This window comes from Aplidium turbinatum, chromosome 5 (assembly GCF_918807975.1).
Source record: "Aplidium turbinatum chromosome 5, kaAplTurb1.1, whole genome shotgun sequence".
NCBI classification, from domain to species: domain Eukaryota; kingdom Metazoa; phylum Chordata; class Ascidiacea; order Aplousobranchia; family Polyclinidae; genus Aplidium; species Aplidium turbinatum.
Genome location: NC_137476.1, coordinates 21,364,376 through 21,391,078, shown reverse-complemented (window position 1 = coordinate 21,391,078; position 26,703 = coordinate 21,364,376). Strand labels below are relative to the sequence as shown.

Here is a 26,703-nt window from a genome sequence, read left to right as displayed (position 1 = left end):
CGCACAGATCAATTGAGCTGCTTATTATAATCATCCCGCCCATGCTTCAATTCACTCAGTTAAAGGAAAACTTAAACTTATTAAATTAAACAGAAGAAATCTCATGAAACCTGACTGCAAAATTTTCAACCGTCATTTTTTAACTTGATTTCGTTGAATAGACGTTATAAAAGTATCACTCTTCATTGTTGTTCAGATGAAAAATCAGTCGTTCAACATCTCGTCGTTATTATTCGTTTCAATAAAGTGCAAGGCGTCAGGGTTGGAATGGATGCACCAGACAAGCATCTCCCGCAGCGCTAAATTGCGATCCAGACAAATACTGTCACAATACAACTGACCAAGCTTGGCCCAGCCCAGCAAATAAAATAGTTGTCGTGTTATTGTCGCTGGCAAGCTCGTGCATGGCTGTTGGAAATTTAAAGTGTATGGGAAGGCAGTTGTCGTGTTCATCTTTACACATGTCATCAAATAACTTGTCGAAGCAGAGCTGTGCGCCTTAAGTAGGTGTCGAACTTGGGTTCTCTCGACCTCGAGTGTCGGTCAGACACTCATCCCTAGGCCACGATTTCGACTTTATAAAAATAGTAATATTAGCCTGCTCTTCCAATGAGAATTCACGTTGCTTTCAAAATGAAACGTCACGCTGATATAAACACAGACATCCTGAGTCGGCTGCACAGCTGAGTTGTGAGAGCACTTTGTACAGTGTTTGGAAGAGCGCAGGTTCGACATCGTTCAAGAGCGCACGGCTGTGTCTCTAGTAAAACACTTAATGAAACACACGAAAGTGGACACCAAAATTGGATTTTTATTTTTTCATCACTTAATTTCACCACCGGCTGTAAGTCTAGATAAAACAAAAACGTTTTCCAGATGAAACAAAAAATGAAGTCGTAGCTTCCTCTGTCATATTATCCTAAATGCACAAAGACACGCAAACATAGACCAGCGGTGACGTAAAATACTGACCAATTGAAAGTGAGTGACGCCAGCAGCACAACCAGCGCTCTCCATCTCCTCCTTGTGGTCGATCAAACATTCCATCACTCTTCCGTCGTCTTCCGAATCAAGAGTATCCTGAAAAAAGAAATTTTGTATATTGATGATTTCTTGTTTCAATTCCACGGTAAAATCTCTATTTTCAAACATGCAGTATAATGTGCTTTACCGTAAAAACAATAATTTCTTTCCTGTCTTTGTTGGTCTACGCAATAGCCTATCTATGAGAGAAACACACAATGTGAACTTGCACATATTCCAAAATCCCTTCGCAGTTGAGATAATTGCAATACCAAGCAACCAAATTCTCTTACAGAACAATATTTATCCAGCATTGGTTCGCATTCTTTTATCAACATAGCGTCAAAATCTCCAATGTTTCGGCTTTCCATTTGAGTTAGCTTTGATATTTCAGCGCGACAGGGACCAGGGTCCATGTTTTCGTAGTTATCTTGCAAGCAAACCAACTCCTGCAATCATACGTCATCATAAAAATACACCAAGTAATTGCGTACAGATATACAGTGTATGTTGCATCTTATTATTTACATACCAACGCAGAAAATGTATTAAGATTTCTCAAGTTATGCATGCCCAGTTGTAAGTTGGCAGAGCTACTGAAGGCCAGTTAGAAATTCTTCCAGCTTTATGTTAAACAAAAACACATTCAAAACATCAATGTTACAAAACCCAGGTGCTTTTTTGACAAGTAGAAATGTCTGACAAGGTGATAAAGAAACTTCTAGACTTGTCCATACGGCCCTGATGTTTATCACAACAAAACAAAGGATAACCATTAACCAATTTATTGGAGCGGAGTGGCAGATAGATGCGTATCCAAAACAGGATCAATTTATTGCAACTAGGTTCGATTGCTCTACTCTGAGGCTGGGTAGCTAAGGTGCCCTTTGTTTGTCTTCTGTGCTCTACAAAAACATTTTCACACTCAATTCAATTAACATAAATTGATGAATTTAAGTTTTAACTTACCGTTCCTTTCTCGATGGTTTGTTCCGAGCAGAACTGTCCGAGTTCTAATCGGCAATTTTTTTCTATATCTGGGTTCAGGTTGATATCAAGGGCCCGTTGCTTGATGATGCGATGAACTTCATCCTCGCATTCGGGCGTCAACTCACCTTCAATCTGAGCAGTTGCAATATTTGAGGTTAATGATGAAACCGACATGACAATTGTAATTAAGATTAAGCTTTCTTATCGGGATATTTGTCAATAAGCGTACTCGAGTAGTTTCAGAGCGATTCACCGGTACACAACATTGGATTAAGCAAAATGGTTGGGACGCTTGGTTAATCCAATCAAAAAATAAAGAGTCTAAAATGTAGGTATTACACTCATGTTCAGAAAATGTTTCGAAAACCAGCTTAGTATTTTCTAGAACTACTGTTTTCGAAAACCCAAGTGTCATATGCCTTTTACACTTTCTACTAGGGGATGGCTCTTGCATAAGTGATGACGGTGCCAGACAATTCAACTTGGAATGCGAAAGAATTATTGCTGGTTTTGCAATGTAACCAATCGATTGGTTGCTGAAGTAGGAAACTTCATTGCAACGTTTAGTCAAGTATGATCCTTGGCTGAAAATTTAGTTGTAATATAAAAGATGAGAGGACAAAAAAGACGGGATTTTGCAGGAGGAAGAGAAGTGGTTGAAGAACAACTCTCCAAAAAGTTCAATTCATATGTTAGGTTGAAACACCAGAATCTAAACATAAACGTGCCTGGTATGACAAATATCTAGGAGTAATTTCAACTTTGGAACTCTCGCCTGGGTCTGGTTGTACAAAAAGGTAAAAGATTAAGCACCTGTACCGTAACTTAATGGTTGAAAAAGATTTTTTTGCTTACATTAGGATCATCCAAATCCGCGTGAATGTGACGATATAAACATGACATGACCATGCTGAATGGCATCGGGCCCAAATCATTATCGTCGTGCGGAGTCGTATCTTCTCCCTCGTCACCCGGCCTCATCGCGCCCTGGATGCTAGGAGCACTGCACAGGGAAGCTGCATCGTCTTTGCAAGCGTCACGGAAGACTGGGTCAATGCTGAAAAAGTAAAAACATTGTGGAAAGCTTAAGAATGCAGTAAAACGATAGTTGCACTTGAAAATTAAAGTATGGTATTTGTGATTGCTTGTTTGTTAAAATTACAATATATCAAAACCAGACCACAGTAAAGTTTATCAGCGATGTTGATTTGGTTGCTGCATACTTGCGTTCTAACGTCGGTCAATAAAATATGAGTGACTTTTACTAGTATTGAATGTCACGGACACAGACAATATTTTGAATGAAATGCCTACAAATCAAACTTAGCAGCCTTCACGCAGTTTGCAAGCAGACAACAGCAGTAAAAGATGAACTCACTAAAAATCTCTACTAATAAAGTACTGAAGCTCAATCAACCGGTCTTTGCATTTCTTCTCCATCTCCTTGCTGTGCATATTGTCCATGAGACAGGTCAGTATCCTGAATGTTTAAATAAGTTTTAATCTTCATCCGGTGACTTTAGTAACGGAGAAAACATGACAAATTGTTGTAATACACAAATTGTCGGCTCTGCGGAATCTGAAATTTCTTTACCATGAGGCCGCCCACTGCTTACAAGAAGTGACTAATGTGTTCAAAAAAGTGAAAATTAAGTCAATGCAATTAACATGAAAGTAACCCAGTCAAAATATATGGGACGTTACCAACAAAAATATTTCGGAATAATTCGTTTTCTTTCAAAGCAAAATGGTTTGTTTTGTTCCGTTCTGAAAGAAATATAATTTCGTTTCGCTGTGAATTCGAAACGAAACACTTGCAAAATATTCGTGCTTCCAAGCACTGGCGCTGACTTACGGGGTAACGGGGTAACCGCTGTGGCGGGGTGGCAGCCACCCCGTTTAGGTTACATTACTTACTGCAAATAAATGTAATTTGAACGGACGTTTAAATCTTTTTTTGATCATTGGTTTTCGCTTCAAGTCAACGTAAAGCAAGAGGTGAACCAATACAGTATTGCAAAGAAAATGATTGTTTTTGTCACAAGCATGATACTCGCGTAACATCAAGCAAGCTACGTGAAGATTACGCAACACGTGGCTACGAGTTTTTTTCCTTGTTGTTGCGATCGTTTTATTTGTTACTTGTCATAAGTCATTGCATGGCCACCTGGAGATGTGGCCTGATTTGTCACATTTTGCAGATTTTGATTACAGCTACTGCTAGTGTTTGACTGACATTTTTTGAGATGTTTTTACTTTTTGCGGTTTCCTGATGACATAAAACTTTTTTGTTGCCTTGGGGAAGCAGTAGCAAATGAGAAAAAGTAAGTTGAAAAACGCAAAATCAGACTGTTATTGAAAATTAACAGTCTGAATAAAATCTTCGAAATCAAATTTTCTTTGTTTTTCAACATGTGAGGATGTAAAAACCTATTGTGTCATCTGGGGAAAAGAATAAAGAAAGCGTAAAAATCTACTTTTTAGAAAAAATTGTTTAAATGTTCGCCCAAAGCTAGAAAAACCTGGAAATTTCTGCAAAATGTGACAAATCAGGCCGTATCTTTAGGTGGCCATGGTCATTGTTACATTTGTTAGGTTTACAATGGGATTTATTAATCAATAAAATACGATCTTTCCATTGTCTCCCTCAAAAATCTTTTTTGAAAAATATAAACTGCTCATAAAATCGCTATAAATTATGCCAGCTATAAAATACTTGGAAATAAAATTATCTCGATGATTGATAGCTCCACCCTCTAAATAAATGAATATTCATTTTCAAATTTCATTAAAAAAAAATGCAATTTTCGAAACTTTTTGAGTTTTATTTAAAAAGTGCACTTAGTAAAGTAGGCTAGCAGTTTTAACGTTCTGCAAATTTACACGTTTACATGATTCTATTCGAGGAAAGCTACACCCCCTGGGCCCCTGCCAATTCCCAATAATAAAAGCAACCTTTTTCAATTACTCACGATTTTGCATTTTGAATTATTTTCCGATTTCAATTGGAGTGTACTGTCATCTACTTCATGCTTTAATTTCTATTTTGTTATCTACTTCATGCAGTAATATTGCGTGTCGATGCGTGACAAACTGTGAGGCGGGAATTTATTGGTCTGACATAGGAGTTGCTTGTTACATCATAGAAAAAATTACGAAACGTCGTCCAGTAAAAGTTTTCGCCGACATTCCAGCTTTATTCAGCTTAAAGATGCCACCAAAAAAGCATTCAAAATTGCAGCTCTCCATTTGAGTCATTTTTTGTTGCGTCTAGTCAGGATTTCAGTCAGCATGAAAGTGACCAAATGCCTGAACGAAACGAAAGTGTGCCACTGCCAAAAGGCGTTAGCACGATCAGGGAGGTGGAAGAACCGAGCACGAGCAGGATAATCGCTGTTGAACGGAGAAGCTATCAAATATCGTGGAGAGCGAATTCCCGTGACTAGAATACGATAGATGCTAACCGATTTGCAACTATGTCGCAACTGCTTGATTTGATCTATTTGCAAGCAATGAATCAATTTCATTAATGCTTCCAAACGTGGTCTGCATTGTGAAAATATACTTATCGTTGCCTTCCACCGCCTGCGAGGCGGAGCGATCGTTTAGTGCACTCAGGCGCATAAAAACCTACTTGCGATCTACCATGACGCAACAGCGATTGAACCACGTCCTAATTTTAAATGTTTATCAAGCTGAAGCTTCACGGTTACAACTTGACCAGTTGATTAACAGTTGGATTGACAGAGCTGTTGTTCGCAAAAATACTTTTGCCAAATGTTAAGTGTCAGAGCAGCAACGTAACAATAAAATTCACGACATACCTCCTGTGCTTTGTTTTAAAGTTGCTTTGTAAATTATCGAGCTACAAATCAGGTGTGAAAAGACAATTGCATCTACGAAACACGGTTAGTAAAAATCAAACAAAAACATGCAGTTTGAAAGTTTTTAGGTTGCCATATTGTGCTATCCGCCACCCCGTGCAAAAATAAAAGTAGGCGCCTATGCTTCCAAGTGTTACAAATGTTCAGTCCATAAATATGTCAAAAGTTGGAAAACATTTTGTTTTGGTTCAGAATCCTTTGTCTTAATTTCGTTCCGAATTGAATTTCTAACAGATATCAAAACAAATGATTGATTTTAACGTTTGCGACGTTAACAAAGCATAGAACAGTCCGTATTACTATTCTGCTACCACTCACATCGGATCGCCATCTTGCAAGTCACCGCATTTTGCGTGTATGACGGAATGACACGCCCTGGTGAGCACGCCGTCCACGCGATAATCCTGGGCCACCTCGGTTTCCTTGATCAAGTCCATCAGCTGCAACATAACCATGTCAATGCAACAGAAGTTTGTAAGATAGAACCTATGTCACAACTGTATCTTTCAGATGACAGAAAAAGTCAACGAAAGCCACGGAAACACTAACAGTGCATGACGTCACTCCACTTGCCGATTTCGACGGTTCCATGACCTTTTGGGGCATTTAGCCACCCAGGTGGAAGATCACCAAAAAACACTGTGAAAATTATGTTTAGGCCTAAACGCCACTTTCAAGACATCGTTATTTTTTTTCTTCACTTAACCCCATTGTCTCTACCTCAGAGGTAGTGCGGGCAGTTAAAGACATGATTGGAAGAGTTACTGCATAAACTGTAAGCTAATGGAAAACATGCCCAATTTTGTGACAGTTTTGTCTAAAATAGTTCTTCAATCAGATCTAGGCGAATACGCATCCGTTACGTCATTCCATCGTCATAGGCTTTGTTTGGTAAGATTCGCCCCTCGCACGTAAACTCACCGCGTTCTGGCAGTCCGCATTAATTCCGTTCTCTTCTTGAGCAAGTGCGAACAAACAGTGGAGGGTCTTCCCTTCCTTTTCCAAACCATTCTCACATTTGTCTCGAACTTCCGCAGAACATTCGTGCACGATTTCAGGGGACAGTTCGTAATCCTGCATGATCATTCGTCGATATTCGACTAGTTCGTCGTCACAGGATGGAGAAATCGGAACTGCAAAAACAACAATCCAACTTTGCGTCAAACAAATCGAGGCCTTGAATGTTATTTCTGATAACAAACCAAAAATTAATCAAAGCGTTAGTAATAAAACAACTGTTGATTTGACATAGGCCAATCAGTTATTAATTATTATATGTTAAGTCTATTTCCTTTATGGTATTTTAACTGACTTTGGCTGTGTGGTTATGTATAATTCTTGAACAGTTTTTGTACTTGCAATCTAAATGTTTGAATTGGCTAAGCTAATCTGCAAGCCATTCTTGGAGAATAAGTTATCAAGGTCATTTTTTTTCCATCTTGCAGTCCATATACGCATATTCGTCATAGCACATGACCAGGGAACTGACTAGAGAATGGTTTATACGAGATGACTTGGGAACTGTGTTGCGAAAGCTAGTGCAAACCGCTATTACCACAACAAACTCGCAGCATCACGCTAAAACGAGTCGTTAATATCTACATTGTGATGCTATGTTTATGTGCAACTATATCGTGTGTTTTGTTTGTTAAACCTCAATTTGCTGTAATGAAAGTGTATGGACTCATAGGAATACATTTGACAGAAATCATAGTAACGTGGACAGTTCTCACGTTGTAAGGCAAATTATAGTACGGTACTTTAAAAGGCTGGCATTGAATTATTTCAGCAATGAGATGAAAGCGATTATAAAATGACCACAACCTTACTTCCATTCAAGCTTTGATTTTCCAAGCACAGCATGATTTTCGCCAGAGAGATGACATCACCGTCAGATTTTCCATTGGAGCACATATTCTTGTCTATGTCATCTTTGCAGTGATGTGTCAAGCCGTAACTTGCCTTCAAAATACAAACTTTCTTCGTACTACATTATACGTGTCAACCAGGGGTTGACAATCTTTTTGCACTACGGACCGGTTTGAGGCAGGCATTATTTTGCGGACCGGCCATCAATAAAACACATATGATTGGCGCATGCACAATGCACATATACAGTATTACAACTCATTCAGTCACCTTAAAGCTGAAAGCCATGGGTGTTGCAGCAATAAGCTGCGCTCACCTTGGGATTACGGTAGTCAATGACACCAGTGCTCAGCGTGTTTGTTATATATCCAGCCTACTTCGTAATTTTGTCTTGTTTTGCTGTATTTGAAGGAAATTTTATGGAATTCTTCATTTTTTTGTTTGAGTATTTTTCGCACCAAACGTTTACTAATTCTTAAGAATAAAATTTATATTATTTTAATCTTAACCGGTTGCAATTTTTGTAGCACTTCAGCCTTGGTTTTGCGCGGCCCGGTGGCTGCCGACCCCTGGTTTAAACCACATTGTAATGTGAAATCTTGTCGCAGTGGCCCGACATTGAAGTTGATTGTTGTAAAATAACCAACCACGTCGGCTGGATGGCCGAGTGTTGAAAGCACTTGGCATTTGAAAAGGCGCCGGTTCGGCACCGCTCACTAACATGCGGCTGTGCAGGGCACTTAAAGGCGTGCCTGAAAGTGGACACAAAGATTGGCTTCCTTGCCTTCCCGTCTACTTAATCTAAATCTTTAACCACCGGGCGTAAGCCTGTGGTATGGCGTAAGCCTGGATACCACAAAAAAAAAAAACAATTAATCAATTACCTTATAATCTCCAGCAATAACTTTCTGGCGACTTGTCAATGCTTCACTGCACTCTGCCGACATTTGCTGGTCAAACTTGTGATCAAATAGGCATTTGTAAACCCTCCCTTGCCCAGACACAACCTAAAGAAGGGAAACAAAACTAGATTGAGCAAAAATGTTGTTTTCTCAGTGCGTTACATTCATATCCAGCGCATTTGTGACCTACATGGCACTATTACTTTTATTTACCAATCTTTCGCGATTAAGTTGCACTGTGATTGACATAAACTTTTCTTGAAAAAAAATATTCAATTGCTTATACTAGGATAACGTCGTTTAAATCTTTTTGACAATAGACGAATTACCATAACACTAACAGGTAGCCTACTCAGGTAGTCGCCGAACCAAGAACTTTTACAATGTTTCAAGAGGCTTTGCATAGAATTTTTCGAATTGGACCTCGTTGTAATTTAAACACTTTCCACTCGCATTTCAAGAAATGACAGAGCGTTAACTTTTAATCGGTTGTGTTTGTTGCAAAAATTGTAAATAACGACCCAGACGGCAAATCAACCGTTTTTACGTCTACTGATGTTGAATCAAAGTAAAAAACAGTTGATTCGCTGACTGGGATAAAAACTGTAAAACATTGAAGTAAAAAAACAATTCTAAGCTTGTTTACTTAAAGCAACTTTGTCACAAACAGATCAACTTTTCTCACAGAAAGGTAGTTTGTGTCACCTAAGAAAGCAGCCTGTCCTTACAACACTGTCATCTCATCGTACAGACAAAAAGACAATATTATTAGGATGTTTCGATTTTTTGTTTGTGAGCCCCGTCTCGGGATGAAGACCTACCAGACTTTTTTGAAAAAAAAAGGATGATGATGATGATGCTTGTGAACCTAGAAACGCACTAAAAACTTACGCATTTAAAATAAAAGTGTCCTATGGCATACAAGTACATCATATTAATGTAATACTTACGTTTGCGCACAGCGACTGCCTGTCACTTTTGCATTTGAAGTATAAATGTCTATCGAGATGGTAGTCGTCGGCTGATAGTTCCGCCAATAAAGCGATTTGCTTGCGGCATTCTGGTGACATCATGTTGGAGTCCCCGTATTCCCTCTCCAAGCAGTTGATCACTTCCCCTTGAGAGTGAACAGCCTTCTGGAAAAAGATAATAATTTGAGTGAGATGAAAGTCTTCGTAAAGACTCAGCTATGTTGTGCCTTGGTAGTTTTAAGTTGCAACGAAGTAGTGAAGCCGTTTTCAAGAAATAGGCCAAACATCAGATATCCACACTCGGAAAAACGTAACAACGGTTTGATCGCAAAAGTAATCACTGTTTGCCTTCGTTTGTGCCCTAGTGCTAAGAAATATTACAAGTTTTCTGAAAAACTCTGAGACTAAATGGTAGATCTAGCAACTTAAGAACATGTACAACAAATACTACAGCAGGTATTTGCTATCCAGTACATGTAACAGTAAAGTTGAAACACATGGATGTGGATTGTGGATGAAATAGAGACAAATATCTAGTGATGGAACAACCTCCGGCTCCGGTCACTTTTTTCAACTCCAGCTTCGGGCCGGGGCCACTAACACCTACGCCCCGGAGGCGAAAGTGTGTATGCCAACTGTGTGTATAGCTGCGGTTGTTTATGACTTTGGATAAATGTAATTTTAAGTTTCATTGTGGTATTGTAGTAATGCAAGAATACAAAATTGCACATGTTGGCTGTAACATTGGTCTTAAATGTACATTGTACATGTAAGATTGAAAATGGGTTCAAGGGAGTCAATAAAAATCTTCAATATCTTCACAACAATACTACATTAGGTGGATAGGAAACACAGCCAAATTTGAATACTCAAGTGTTTACCGTACTCTTAAATTAACCTCTATAAAGGACCTCAAGCACTGCCATAAAGCAATTTCTTTAAGAGTGCCTGGTTATCGCTTCACTGCTTGAGTAGTGCACCAACAACCAGATAATTTGGGCCCAGTATTAATGAGATTCTCAGGCACCAAGTTCAAGCACTTTGAAGATTAGCGCACCACATCCAACAACGAGGTGGTTTCTTTAAGCACCGAGAATTCTTGGAATGGTTAGTTGGTTACAGCTCTTAAAATTATCCCTAGCCCAAAAATACCTTCTAGAGCAGTGGTTCCCAACCTGGAGGTAAATTACCCAAGAAGGGTAATATGCGATTATCCGGGGGGTAACACGGCATCACAACCACACTAATTATATGATATATGTTGTTCTCCGCCTTGCAGATGCAGTCACAATGAAAACAATATTTTTTCTTGCAGTGATTGCTTCTCAAAACTTACTGAAGTAATAAGTAAAACGATATAAATATGAGCATAATGGTGGAGTTCTTTAACAAAGTGATATATTGAGGATAATACGACATAGTCGCGACGTTTATTAGGGTAAAGGCTCGAAAAAGGTTGGGAAACACTGCTCTAGAGTCTAGACCACCCTGTCAACATCACTGCCAACAAACGCTTGGTTAAAACATTGATTATATTAGGTACGGTAGATAATAACTAAGGCCGGAGTAGACATTCTCTGGCCGGAACATCCTGCCTCCGACCTCCGGCTAAAATCTTTCCTCCAGTGCATCACTACAAATATTACAAACCGTATCAGGTTTCAGATCTGCCATTTTCCCACAGTTTGCATTTTTAATCTCTTCTTTGCAGTCAGAAACAAAGTCGCACACCAGCCTGTTGAAACAAAGCACTTTCAACAAAGGTCGATGAAAAAAACTGCACAAAGAGCAATACGAAAACAATCCTTTTGTTTCAACTCTGGAACCACTTAAAAAACCGAAAGAATGCAACTTCATTTTCCGCATCCTAATAGCGGAATATGCCACGTTCATTGAAGTGCAACAACGTCTTTGATGCTTTTGTCAAGCTAGGCGAGCTTGTTTAATTCACATCAGTACAGGGCACCAAAGCTTAAGTAATGAATAAACTTGAAAATTGACAAATGAAAGTGGTATTGCGATTCTCTATTTGGTAAATATGATTTTGGACCACCCTGTAGAACTGTGCTCTTTCATCGTTTTCAGAGGCTTTGAGTTACGATTAATTTGCGCGTTTGAATTATAAAAACTTAGGCCACTGAGACTGAGACACACCATGAGCAATTCTACAATATGGGAAATCTACAGTGCTTTGACGCTTTAAGCATGACAACAGTCTACAACGCTGGCGCGCTTTCGGTGATGCGTCACTATGCAATGCCGCAATTCAACAGTTACAGCATGAACGCAATAGAAAAAATTATTTATGAATCTGCAAGCACCTCTTTTTGTTAAATCCATTACCCCATGCGTGTTATAAAAGTGCAACCATTCGGCCACATTCAACAGACATAACTGCCCCAGAAAGCAAATCAGTCGTTTTTTACATTGTGTAGAACAGTGGTTCTCATCCTTTTTGTCTTGGTGGACCCCTTTTGGTGCCTTCGAAGCGATCGCGGACCCCTAAAATTTCTATTTGAAATTTTGGTACATCGCGTCTCCTTATGGAATCATATGTTACATAAGTTTCGAAGCAACTGACAAACTAAGAGGAATTTGCTAAATTCGCAGCGCAGTTGACGATTGAGATTGACGAAATTATGTTATGAGCACTATTATGTTGGCACACAGGATTAAACATCAGTAATATATATGCTGATCTGATATTTTTCTATAAATTTTATCAAAAGCAAAATAGCCTACGGTAGAAATTTTGCCACAGTTACAAAGCACTTCTCTCCTTTTTCATTTGTAATCAATATTACCGTAATTCGTCATAATCACAGTCATTGCAAAACTGTGAATGGTAATAGACTGCTGACTAACGTCTGCATTTCCAAGTTAATCATTGATCAACAATCTGCTGTCTCAAAAGAATTAAGTTGAACATAGCCAACATAGCCTTATTAAAAGGTTATATTTTTGTCAAAAAATATTTATGTAGAATTTGTTTGTTTACACTTTATATGTCATATACACAACACCTACGCAAAGAAAAATTAAAAAAGGATGTCTATCCTAAAATTAGCATAGATATCGTATACTACGTTAGGGTATCAGCAGTGGAAATTCTTTTAAAGTTAACTGGAGGGTAATCGGCTAATTGCATGGGACACGTATATGTCCCAGCGGTCTTCAAAGGGTGTCATTTATTATTTAAGAAACCAAACCTTTGTGCAATGTCCTTTGCAATTTCAAACGACACACCAGTGCTTTGCGACTTACAGTTTGAGAATCACTGTAGGCTAATGCATAAACAAATTACAAAGAATTTGTAAATTTCGTAATTTATCAATCATGCTGAAAACTCGGAACTTTCGCGGACCCCCTGAAATCGCTTCACGGATCCCCGGTTGAAAACCACTGGTGTAGAATGATTCCCCATAGTGTAGAATGTCCCATATTGTGTCTCAGTGGCCAAAATTTTTTTAATCCAAACATGCAAATTAATCGTAACTCAATTTAAAGCATCTGAAAACGACAAATACATTGAATCAATGTAAAAAACGACTTTGCTATCTGGAGGCTAGCAATGGAACCATAACGTAGAGCGCAATTCGCTAAGAAATAAGTTGGCAACATCTATAATTTTACGATAATTTTGGCTGCGTCATGAAATCCGCGGCAGAGTTTTTTTTGCGCTAAACTCGAAAGCCACAAAACTGCCTTGTAATTTAAATCAATTTATTTTCAGTTGAATCATATTCAGCTAAAAATCGATTTCGATGAAAGTAATGCAAAAAGTGGCAACTGAAAACATATTTTAATAACGTCTTAGGCTAACCAGCAACTATTGTTTTACTTTTAATTGTTATTGGAGACATTTATTCGCTAAACATAACACCAACGTATCATTTGAGCTCTCGGGTGCCTTCTCAATTTGATTATTCCGTTTGCTTTCTCTAAGCTTAATCGAAGATGGTTCAGTTTAGAAATCGAAATCGATTTTTTTGGTAAATCAAGATTGTACGGACTTAGTGACATAGCGAATAAATTGATGCTCACTGATTTTACCGACATTTGCATTGTCAAAGCCTTTTATGTTAGAAATTCGTTCACTCACCGATAATCACTGAACATGATTGTTTGAATCTTCCTGATGAAGCTGTTACATGAAACAGCAGTAATTGTCTCTTTGTTATCCAACAAACAAGGGATAAGCTTTCCGTCGGCATTGGAGTACTTTGCGCATTCAGATAACTGCAACGTCAACAAATTGAAACCGTTGTGGCAATTTTAAACAAATACAAAACATTACCAACGGAAATTATGCAAGTGATTTTGAGCAACAGAGCTTGCGATGTGACATTACATTGGCCGTAACACGCTGGACTGGAAATCATCGCATTGTTGAAACTTTATTCCTGTAATCCGGTGTTTCGCAAAACCTGCCATACTGGAGCCCAAAATTCACGTATTTTCACGTAAATGACTTTCGTGGCCCATTTGTAATCTCCACTTGCTGTTAGTTCTTCTGTAATTCCCTTGTTATTAAAAGCTGCGTGGTTGATGGATCGAGAATCAATGCTATAGTTCCAACATTTCTTGAGATTAACAAACGTCTTCCCAGACAATAAATCAACCGTTTTTTTACATTGATTTAACATCTGCAGAAGAAGCCACACCCGACCTGTCGTTCTCAATTTTTTTTTTAAATAGATACGTTTGACGTTTGTGAATCACTTTTCTTGATTATTATTTCTACATCAACATCAGCAGTTGCCAATATACCAATTGGTCATAATCACAAGTAGGCACCCAATGTTTCGCTTTCCAAAAAAAAGATAGGGGGGATACAAAATGTTTGATTGTTTGTGTATATGATTTAGACTGAAATCTAGATTAACAGCCGCACTCTATCGTGACTGCCGCAACTAAACTTTTTGTCGATTACAAGAAAGTGTTCAATTTCAAAGCATGCTTGGCGACATGGCAGGCTCTCGAAGTTGCTACCAAGTTGGGCATGCAGTCAAACGTTGGATGTTAGTGCGATCCGTGCAGTGTACACGTGTAAGCGATTGACACAGCAGTCTACGACAAAACTTTTCTATATTCTTAAATAGAAACCCCTCAGGCTAAGTTGCTGCCAAAATAAAATTTACGTGAAATATTCAACACATCACTCTAATCCATACAAATCATATGAAATCTTATAAAAAAGAATTCTATCTGTGTAAGTGTGTATCACACAGGAAAATAAAAATCGAGCGTATTAAGGAATGCGTAATACTCACATTGATAAGGTCTTGTTGGCAAATCGTCCTTGCTATCATCTGAAATCTTCCATCTGTTGTTGTGTTAAGCTTGAAGCTCCAAATGTACTGAAATATAAAATCCATAGCAAAGCAGTAGGAAAAACATGGTTGTGATTTGTAAACAAGGTTTTGAAAGTAGAAGGATTAGCAATTAAGTTACTAGATCAAGTGTCATATTTTAGGTCTGTACCGAAATTGGCTGCTATTGTCACCAATTGGTTACGATTTTAGGCCCGGGAGCTATTTTATCAAACCAGTCACACATGACGTTTCAACTTTTAGGATCAAAGTTGCGTTGGTAAAGAAATAACTGCACAATTGTAATCGCGCATGAAGTGTTATTGTGCAGCACTTGATGTACAGCGTTGGTTTTGTGGCTTGGTTCGATGTACGCATTAGTATCAGCCATAATACAATAAAAGCAATTTTAAAAACAAAAGTTAATCCATACGGCTTCAAATTTACGATGCTACAAAATGCTGTCAAAGGCATAAAGTAGGAAAAATGCCATATAGCAAACAATAGTTAACCAAATTCACAACCACAGTAAACTCCACAAAGAAACAACAAGAATTGTGCAGTTTAATCATGAAAACTCTCAAGCAGATAATCTTCTAAAAAAAGAATCGAAATCATCACTCATGTTCTAACATTTTGTGAATTTGTTAGCGATTTTTCTGCGTCGTTCACACACGTGTTCTTCGTGCGCACGAAGAAAAACCACTGACAATTAACAAATAACATAGCCGTGATGATGATGACATTGCCAGTGATGATGACTGACTTCATTAAGAAGTTGGACAGGTAATATTCACCAGTCTAGCGTAAAATAAGAAACGATAAAGTGGGCTTGCTCTACCGAATACACCACTTTCGCAAACGCACGTTCTCTTTGTAATGGTTGGCAGAAAGCTAACCGATTCAACCTTTTGCGTACATCTTTCGTTAATAACAATGACGGTGAAAAACACTCAGTATCAAAAATTTCACACACAACTAAATACGTACTTGTTGGCAATCATCCGAAACTTGGTAATTCTGCAAAGTAAAAGTGAATTAAAGTTCGATAGATATTGTGAGACAGTGAGCAGAAATCGTCTGACCATTCAATCAATTTCAATAGTAGATGGAAGACCTTAATGCAAAATATGGATAAAAAAAATTAGCTTAAAAAAAACATTATAAATCTCTATTCAGAAAAACTTCACTGGCTAATTATTACTTCAAGTCCAACATTATGCTGTTTTAAAGTTTTATTTCGTCATTTATATTTTTGCCGCAAGTCCGACTAAACAGTCTTTTTGTACGACGCATAAGTAAATGTACAACAAACGACTCAAGCAGCAAGATTTACTTTTCAATTTTGTTGATAATAACATAATTCACCTAACATCGACGTTGCAAAACAAGTACAGTGTTCCGATTTTAAATGCTAAATGTTTTAACGGTCAGTAGATGAGGCAGAGGCTGCCTTCGGTTAGATGTGATGCACTTTCGCTGAAAGCACGCACCTTTTGTCATGCCCACTATTCAAACTTACAATAAGTGTGAATATTCAAAGAACAGTGGCACATTTTGTGACATGAATGGTTTTTAACTTTCCAGATCACACAAAATGTAAAACGTTTATACTTCCATAATAAAGCAAATTGGCTAGCTATTTAAATGAACATTTGAAAACAAGGGTTATCAAAGTCACAGACACCGTTTATAAACCTTATTATCAGCCAATAAATTATTATGGTTTACATAATTAGAAAGTTATCTTACAGTGTAATGCTAACTTGATCAGTTTGCCTAAGGCAGAAACTTACATCTACATTGTTGGTTAAGCAATACAGAACATCAAAATTGTTTCGAGGGTTGATGCTGCCACATACAGTTTCTACGTCTGCTTTACATTCTCCACTTTCTGCAATGAAGCCAGTATAGCTTCCTTGATTGTTGGGGGGGTTACCTTTGAATAAATAGACCATATTTGTTAAAATTTAGTAGGCCCACACTCCACAGTGTATATAATATATTTTTTTTCATGACAAGATCTTTTTCAAGCTAGATATCTCTGGGAGTAATAAAACCTTCTGAGAAAAAAGTGAAACATTGAAGTCAAGTTAAAACAAAACTCCCATTTAATTAAATAAATTTCAGTTCATTCCAAAGTAGAATTTATTTGTGACTGAAGACTGGCGAATTTCGCACTGCGGAAATTCCCATATACCAACTGATACAACATTTAAGCTAATATCGCTGTTACAAAAACTTTTTGTCACTGTCACAAAAACTATCCATCAGACAAGAAAAATATGTTGTTTTATATAAAAGTGGTCACATCATTTAGAATCACACAACATTTGTCCCGAGCTGCTATGTGGATCAGAATAATAAACGAAAATATGAGAAATCATAACTTGAGTGAGTAGCAAAAAAAGACAACACAATATCTTTCATGTTTTCCTTTAAAGAAGATCAGAAGTAAAGACGTTTTGGACTGTCTTATAAAATAAATATTTAAAGTGCACAATCTCTCTTACACAGTTTAGATGTCTCAGTATGGCTAGTTTCTAATGGGATAATGAAAACACAAATGTGATATTTATGTAAAAGACTTTATAAATGAACTGCTGTATATGCAAACAACTTAAAAATATGATAATTCCAATAATAAAAACACTTACGATGCACAATAGTTTTGATGAAAGGTCTGCGGGCACCTCCATTACCATCCAATGGTTCATTTACATTATGTTGTGGAAAATTTGGAGCCTTTTGTGGAATATTTGGCTGATTGTTCAGGAAATTCTGATTGTTTTGAGGAATATTTGGGCCATTATTCTGAAAATTTTGGTTGTTTTGAGGAATATTTCGGCCATTATTCTGAAAATTTTGGTTGTTTTGAGGAATATTTAGGCCATTATTCTGAAAATTTTGGTTGTTTTGAGGAATATTTAGGCCATTATTCTGAAAATTTTGGTTGTTTTGAGGAATATTTGGGCCATTATTCTGAAAATTTTGGTTGTTTTGAGGAATATTTAGGCCATTATTCTGAAACTTTTGGTTGTTTTGAGGAATATTTGGGCCATTATTCTGAAAATTTTGGTTGTTTTGAGGAATATTTCGGCCAGTATTCAGAAAATTTTGGTTGTTCTGCGGAACATTTGGTCCATTGTTTGGAGAATTTTGGTTGTCTTGAGGAATATTTTGAATATTTTTTGGAAAATTGAGTTTATTCTGTGAAGCAACTTGGCTGTCATGAGGGAAATTTTTTAAGGTGTCTGGTTGTTTCTTGTCCTGTGGCTGAATGTTTTCAACAGAATCCATAACTTGATGACCAGGTGCAACATTGCTTGAGATTCCTTGTCCAATCATCTGAACTTGAGGCAGAGCGCCCTTCCCATCAACAGGATTTCCTAATTCTTCATTGCTTTGTCCAAACTGAGAGTCAACCTTGCCTTCATAAAAACCTCCATTGTTAAGAGCTTTGTTTACAGATTGAGGCTGTTCATGAATGTTCTGAAAATAAGTTTAAAGATGATTTATTATATATTTTACTGATGAGATATCTACTTTTCAAGCTCAACTATAGAAGGCAAAAGTTTTTGCTATTACAATAGGCCTACTTCACAAATGAATTATTACATGACCTATGGTAAGCCAAACTGAAAAAAGCTGCTCAATCAAACCATCTACTTTGTGGCTCACTGGTATGGTACACCCAGCCCAAAGTAGGAATAACTTAATAAACAACAACTGCTTACCAAGAAGCATGTTAGAATAAAATGTTGTGATTTTTTTCAGAGGTAATTTAGTCTACCTCTTTTTTATATTTTAAATCCTCTAATAAAAACAACATTACAACACATGTGGCTGCGAGGTCTCAAACCTGTGCAGAAGAAAGTCTTAGGTCACACAGTCGAAATCGGTTAATCGCATATCAGTTAAAGGCATAAATCGCTATATAGCATTGCATTGCATAACCTCAAACCATTCTCATTCACTTATGAAGAGAACTCAACGGCTAATCGCATAAATCGGTTAATCGAATAGCATTTTTGATTGATTTGTAGACTTGTATCACTTAACCACATATTTCTTAAACGAGCCTGACAGGATACAGTACAGGTATTAACCATTACATCAAGTTGCTTTGTTATTGTAAAACTTCCAACATTCCTAGTTACGCATTTAGGCTCAATGCCTTTGTTCATCAAAAAAGTGATATAACGTCACTTTCGTGGATACGTTAGAATTAGCATGCAATAAATTTTTACGTTAGCACATCACGGCATGGCCCGTTTCGGCGAGTCCGATTCGGCGAGTCCGATTCGACTAGTCCGATTCGGCGAGTTCCCTATTCGGCGAGAGCCTTTTTCGGCGAGTTTTTGAAATTTTTAAAAGGAAATTATCAGGTACCGTAGCCTAATTACAATTGCCGTTTTTACATCGTTTTAACGTCGCTAAACGTTGAAATCGTGCAGAAAGGAATAAAAATAAAATGTTTGAACTATTAAATTAAAATTCGTCATGTCAGTTCAGTTATTTTTATTTTTGACCATCATATCAAAAACGATACACGTCAACATAGCAAAGGTAAAAGAGACAAAACGCGAGCGTTAAAACGTGCTTGAATTCGTTATGTCAGTTCAGTTATTTTTATTTTTGACCATCATATCAAAAACAATACACGTCAATATAGCAGAGGTAGAAGCGACAAAACGCGAACGTTAAAACGTGCTTGAATTCGTCATGTCAGTTCAGTTGTTTTTATTTCTGATCATGATATGAAAAACAATTCACGTCAACATAGCAAAGGTGTAGAAAAAGGTAGAAGCGACAAAACGCGAACGTTAAAACGTGCTTGTGACCGAAGTAAGTTAATGAGTTGAAAGAAATTTGGCAAAGTTGCATCACCTTCAGAAAAATTTAAGATACGAAAGAAAAATAAAACGAAGAAAATGTTACAAAAAAAATAATGTTTATGTCTATAAGTTAGTACTTTTGAATAGTTAAAATCATAGGCGCCTAACTATTTTTTTGGCCGTGGGGGCGAAAGCGTGTTTCATCAGCAGCAAGGTAATTTCGGCGAAATGTCACGCAGATGGATGACGTAATTATGTCGTCACACTAGGATTGCTTTTATTGCCACACTCGGAGTTATCGCTACGTTCGACCTACCGTTAATTATTATAAACAAAGCTCGACCAAAACACATGCTATGCGTCTGCGTTGGCTAGCGGTTGATGGACTGCGACTCTTTAAGCTAAGCACAACATAAAGTTTAGCAACGAACTAGATTTATTAGCATGAAACAAGAGACGAAAAGGTTTACTAAAAGGTATACTGTAAATGGAATGAAAATACTAACTTGATCATATGCTTGAAAATATACCTGTTGAAAGCAAAATCATTCATGTTTACATCAATTCAACAGCACGTCACCTTTAATAAATTTAAAAGTTGCTGACATCCGTAAACAGCCCTTGAAAAATAGTTACAGAGAGACGTTTGATTAAGTTTTCGACTTGACATTGCTCCCTTTTCACTACAATATCGCAACTTATGGCTGACCAGCTTTCAAGTTTCAATTCGCTGTAATACGCCCGTTTTCGTGTTGCAGATGAAACAAAAGATGCGCATATTCCCCGCCTTTGATCGGGTTTCTATGGCAACGGTCCTGTGTGCGCCATGCAGTTTGCGCGAGTCCGTTGTTGTGTTGATTATGCCGCTTGTGCGACTGTGGGCAAAGCGGTTTGTACCAGCCCTTGTTACGTTGGTTAGTGGTAACCTCGGGCCGAGACTTCAAGTTCATTTTCACAGCAACCGATTCACTGCCGCGACAATTCTCTGCAGAGGTTTCGACTTTCGAAAGCGACAGCGAGGCTGTTTGCAAGCGCATTAAGTTAAACGCACGCTGCGTCAATGTAGCAAATTTTGTTTTGTTTGTTTATCTTTATCCTGCATTGCGGGAAAGCGGACTTGAGCGCTATGCATCGGTGTACGCCTTCCGACATACACCTGACCCACGCTGCAGCCGACGGCAATGTCTGTTTCCGGTTGTCTACTTTACTTATGACTTAAATTTGGTACTACCCATTACTCGAAATCGATCACTGGGTAGAGGCAATTATCGTAAAGTTTCTTGCCCAGAGAAACAACAGCAAGTGCGGGTGGCTGGAGTCGAACATGCAGGCTCTCGACTGCGAGCCCAACGCGCTAACCACTCGGCCACGGCTGCCGATGTTGTTTTTGGGTGCATTCAACATCTGATGACATTGAATCGACGCAAAATGGTAGATTTTTGCTATGTCACAGGCAGCAAAATCAGTCATTTTTACATTGATTCAACGTCTGCAGACGTTAAATCAACGTAAAAAAGACAGATTTTTTTGTCTGGGGTGGGATTGTACAATCGCCTCGTTCTAGTGATTATTTACTGCGAAGCTGTTGCGGTTTGCATTTAAAAATGTTTTTCTGCTGCCGATCGCTAGTTCATCTATTGTTTTATGTATCAATGCCGCATAAAAAGTTGCTCCCACGCGGAAATATGCGTGGGGGCCTGTCTCCCACGGCTTAGGCGCCTATGGTTAAAATGATTAGTTTGGATCAACAAATGTGCGACCTACACTCCTACAGCTTAGATTGAAAAGAAATTATCGGGTAGGCTACCGTAGCTTAGTTATCCCAACCAGCAAAAATTTGTTCCAAGAACCCAGTTAGCCTAACAGTTCATTTTTACATTGTAGTAACAGAATGAAAAGGCTAACCAAATGTGTGGCCTAACGTTTTAACGTCGCTAAACGTTGAAATCGTGTAGAAAAGGGTGCTTTTGCTGACTAGGATACGTTGAAACTGAGAAACATTCACAGAAGCCCTACGATACGTTGCATTTTTAAGATAATGTATTCAGACGTTGAATCAATGTACAAATGAAATGTTATGCTAAATGAGTTCTTGGAACAAATCGTAGGGCTTCTGTGAATGTTTCTCAGTTTCAAAGTATCCTAGTCAGCAAATGCTCCCTTTTCTACGCGATTTCAACGTTTAGCGACGTTAACACGATAGGCCACACATTTGTTTAGCCTTTTCATTCTGTTACTACAATGTAAAAATGAACTGTGTTCTTGGAACAAATTTTTGCTGGTAGGGATAACTAGGCTACGGTACCCAATAATTTCCTTTCAATCCAAGCTGTAGGCCACACATTTGTTGGTCCAAACTAATCATTTTAACTATTCAAAACTACTAACTTATAGACATAAACATGATCTATTTTTTTTTTTTTTGGAACATTTTCTTTGTTTTATTTTTCCTTCATATCTTAAATTTTTTTGAAAGTGTTGCGACCGTGCCAAATTTCTTTCAACTCAATAACTTACTTCGGTCACAAGCACGTTTTAACGTTCGCGTTTTGTCGCTTCTACCTTTTTCTACACCTTTGCTATGTTGACGTGAATTGTATTTGATATCATGATCAGAAAGAAAAACAACTGAGCTGACATGACGAATTTAAGCACGTTTTAACGCTCGCGTTTTGTCGCTTCTACCTTTGCTATGTTGACGTGTATTGTTTTTCATATGATGGTCAGAAATAAAAACAACTGAACTGACATGACGAATTTTAATTTAATAGTTCAAACATATTCTTTTTATTCTTTTCTGCACGATTTCAACGTTTAGCGACGTTAAAACGATGTAAAAACGGCAATTATAATTAAGCTACGGTACCCGATAATTTCCTTTCAAAAACTCGCCGAATAGGGCACTCGCCGAAAAGGGCTCTCGCCGAATAGGGAACTCGCCGAATCGGACTAGTCGAATCGGACTCGCCGAATCGGACTCGCCGAATAGTAGCAGACCCAGCACATTAGCCAGACACTCAAAAGACGTGTGTTGTTCAACTTCATCGGAGAAGCATTCATTTTTGATATTGAAGTCACAAAACACATTTTCTCTCTTTGCTTAGCAACACTTTAGTACTGTCAGTCTGCCCCGATAGCTTAGTTGGTTAGCGAGCGACTTTGTGGACGAAGAAGCTTCAAGATCAAGTGGCACTAATTTGACTCCCAAGGTGTGCGCTTGAGCAACACATTCTAAGGACTGCTTTCCATTAAGCGGCACCTAATGGATGGAATAATTACCTGGCAACAACACTTCAACAACCATAAACTTCACTCTGTCAATCTCGGTAACCAGCCCTGCGTCAAAAGCCTCTACAAGTATGTGAAACTATCACGAATAACCTATCAAGGCTTTGTCAGTCTGAGGATAAAGATTTAATACCAACCAACTGTAATACTAATAGTAGCACAAACCCATTCATTTCTACAAACTGTAGATCATCGCATAAACGGTTGTTTCGCGGTCTGCTTTCAAGCTTTTGTAGAAGATGAAGGATTGAACGATCAGTATTGATATTGGTGTGTAGGATACCAGGATACAGTTAATCACATACCATCAGTTAATTTCATAAAAAAGTTTGGCAAATTGACTATGCTATTACTGTAACTGATTTCGACTGTACAGGGAAATGAACCATTTGGCCAAAAAAAAGCTAACATGCAACAAATTCCCTTCAAAATAAATTATAAGATAGCTTCTTGACGAGAGGACTTAATGGTGCCCTTGATGCATTGAATTTTAGGTTTGAAAGCATGACACAGTGTGTTTTAGATTTCTGTGTGGTTTATCCTAAACGTCAATGTTTAGCAAACAAATTGGCAGTGGCTATTTGACCGGCGCCGGTCTTTGAATCTGAAACACTATTTGACCGGTCATGACGTCACTATACAGTCACTTCTTTTTCTTTTTCAAAGCAAAAGATAAGAAGCGCGCATATAAGTTCTAAATTCGACCATTTTACTCAACTCAATCCGTGGCGCGTGCGATACTTCGCCGGCTTCTATTCTAGAGGGAATGAGTTCGATACTACCCGGAAGCGTTCTTTTTTTTTTTTTAACTAAATTTTGACCCGAAGTGCATTTTTGTAGTCAATTTTTAATTTGAGTTGCCTACAGCCCAATTTTTTATGTCTTTTCAAATGTAAGTAATAAAGTTAGAGCTTTTTAATTTGCTGGAATTTGAGAATGTCTCTGGGTAATTTTCCATTTGTGGCCGTGCTAACTATAGCCTACTACATAATTTTTCATTCAGGCACGTTTTAAACCTTTCAAGGTTTTGCCACCTTTTCCCATTCATTAACGTGCTGGTAGGTCTATATTGATTTTTGTAGTTAGTATCTTTTTTGTCCCGGACACGTTAATGACGAAAAATAAAATGATTGATTGATGTGACCGTGTTTGCCGAACGAAGCATTACATTTTTGCTCTCAACAAGTTAGTTATATACAATGCTTCTTTTAAAAAAATGGTAATGCTATGTAAATGTAATGCAACTCAAATTAAAAATTGACTACACAAATGCACTTCGAATCAAAATTTAAATAAAAAAAAAAAAGAACGCTTCTGGGTGGTATCGAACTTATTCCCTCTAGAATAGGAACCAGCGAAGTATCGCATGCGCCACGTATCGAGTTGAATAAAATACTCGAATTTAGAACTTATATACGCGCTTCTCGTCTTTTGCTTTGAAAAAGAAAAAAAAAAAAGTGACTGTATAATGACGGTCAAATAGTGTTTCAGATTCAAAGACCGGCGCCGGTCAAACAGCCACTGCCAAACAAATTTGCAGATTTCATAGATTAAACTGATTAATATGCCAAACTTTTAAGATGCACGTTCAATGGGCTCAAAAACCAAATAGTAGCATGCTGTATCAAAACAGTAGTCCAAAAAAGCAAGGGAAAAGGGTAAAGTTGATAATACTCCATAATAACAGAAGTCTGGTAATTACAGTCTGGTATTAAAGTGCCTCTGACAGGTAAATAAATTCGCTAAATTTACCTAAGATACCAAAAAGATGACACTAACAGACTTCCCTCACCAGCAAATCGTAAAAAATATCAACAGGCTACTAAGTTACACGCTTGCAAACTTTCGTTGACATCGGCAAATCTGGCACTCATTCAATTGCGAAAACAAAAACGGCAACACCACTGTAACGTCACAGTAAGCGGGAAGGATACATTCTTTCTCTATGATGACTTGGTAATGGTAAAGTATGGTACGGCTACTGCAAAACGTGAATGTGTGGGGCTCTGTTGGTCTAAAGCATGTGCAAATTAAGTTACCAAAAGGAAAAAGTGAACTTATTATTACTATCAGGTTTCGATCAAATAGGTTGAGTTCGCTTTTATCAAACAACATCTCAATTCGATTGAAATTGCAGTTTCATAGGGCTACAATTTTCATACTTTTTTATTTGTCCTAATCTGGCTATAGCCATTTGCAGTGTAACAACAGTATCTCACAAACAGTACCTTTAATTTATGGTTGAGGCAGTGCCTATTGCCTACAAATTGCTGTTTAAGTGACATTTTCAGTGACAAAGACCGTGTGCTTTCTTTTCACACTTTCCCACAAAACAAGGTGCTGAGAAGAAAATGGTCAAAGTTTTCTTCAAGTGGGATGGGTCATACAAAACTAGTCGTACATGTTCTCTTCACTTCACTGAAGATGATTTTGTTAATACCACTCAAGTAAAAATGCTTACAGGCATATGTTGGAGTGGATACTACAAGGTGATGCTCTCGGAAGCAACAACTGGATTGTGATGCCGTCATGCATTGTTTGGCGAATCCGAAACAATTTTCCAGATCCAAATGGCCGTTACACCGGATTTCAATGGCCAACTGAAGGCACATTATGAGAGAGAGAGAACTTTTATTTATTTTTGAATAGTGATGATAAATTAAATATGAATGATGATTCGTACGATTTCTTCATTTTTCACTTCAAGTAGCCTATATTTTAGGTTTTGTAGGAACGTATCCAGTACAGTTTTATTAAACTGCAAAAAACAATAAATCTTCGAAAAAAGCAACCGCTTGTACCAACTCCGACCAAACTGTAATCCACCAATTACATCTAGGAAACGTTTGTTTCATCCGTTGCTAACGACACCCACTTAGGATGACGTAATACCACCAAAGTCGTTCCAGAGCAGTGAAATATGGAGTTCCACCTGTGGTGGCGCTGCGGAGCAGTCATTTGATTACATTACGCCCTAACCAGTCAAGCTACGAGGTTAAGATTAAAAAGTTTGCTAAGTAGAATTCTGCGATAGGAAATGCTTTAAAAAGTTACTATACTTGGATTCAACCTGTCAGGGGCACTTTAAGCTATTTAATAAAGAAACTATTAAAACAAATAAAAAGAGTGCACTCTTTATGCCCTGATACTTACATTAGCTACATGATCTTTTACAGGATTTCCAAAATTTTGATTGGCAATATCAACACTTGAACCAGAAAGTATTGAAAGCGATAATATAAAAACAACGTTAATTTTTAATTTAAACATTTTGCTTAATATACTTTTCTGTAAAATGAAGGAGCTTTAGTAGAGAGTTCACTTAGTTGTGCAATGTGCAACAGACAAATAAAAACCAAGTAGAAAATGACAAATTTAAATACCATTGTGACTAAATGCTAACTACAATCAATAGTTTTAAACCAAACAGATTAAACTTAACTTACTGATACAATACAACTGACAAAAAATTGATATGAAGCAACCAACTGAGCAAGGGATAAAGCACATGAGGTGTTCACATTTTCTTTTGGTCACAGTTTTTCACATGTTCACTTTTAACATCAAGGAAAAGCTTCCTTGCAACAGTTAAATCACTTAATCAAGGTGAGGTTGGTGTGAAAATG

General features: G+C 37.7%; 1 protein-coding gene across 1 annotated transcript in view; it reads right to left on the bottom strand.

Annotated features, from left to right (window-relative positions):
* Positions 1-26,357, bottom strand: part of LOC145771026 (Golgi apparatus protein 1-like) — a 36,351-nt gene extending 9,994 nt beyond the window's left edge. The window contains exons 1-17 of the mRNA XM_082582767.1: positions 26,231-26,357; positions 17,609-18,443; positions 16,748-16,890; positions 15,942-15,971; positions 14,913-14,999; positions 13,742-13,878; positions 11,290-11,374; positions 9,619-9,804; positions 8,651-8,773; positions 7,727-7,859; positions 6,819-7,030; positions 6,216-6,337; positions 3,392-3,493; positions 2,869-3,070; positions 1,993-2,145; positions 1,317-1,472; positions 973-1,080 (exon numbers count right to left, since the gene is read on the bottom strand). Coding sequence (XP_082438893.1) covers positions 973-1,080; positions 1,317-1,472; positions 1,993-2,145; positions 2,869-3,070; positions 3,392-3,493; positions 6,216-6,337; positions 6,819-7,030; positions 7,727-7,859; positions 8,651-8,773; positions 9,619-9,804; positions 11,290-11,374; positions 13,742-13,878; positions 14,913-14,999; positions 15,942-15,971; positions 16,748-16,890; positions 17,609-18,443; positions 26,231-26,347 — 2,931 coding nt within the window. The 5' untranslated portion in view covers positions 26,348-26,357. The remainder of the gene's footprint in view (positions 1-972; positions 1,081-1,316; positions 1,473-1,992; positions 2,146-2,868; positions 3,071-3,391; positions 3,494-6,215; positions 6,338-6,818; positions 7,031-7,726; positions 7,860-8,650; positions 8,774-9,618; positions 9,805-11,289; positions 11,375-13,741; positions 13,879-14,912; positions 15,000-15,941; positions 15,972-16,747; positions 16,891-17,608; positions 18,444-26,230) is intronic.
* Positions 26,358-26,703: the final 346 nt, after the last annotated feature.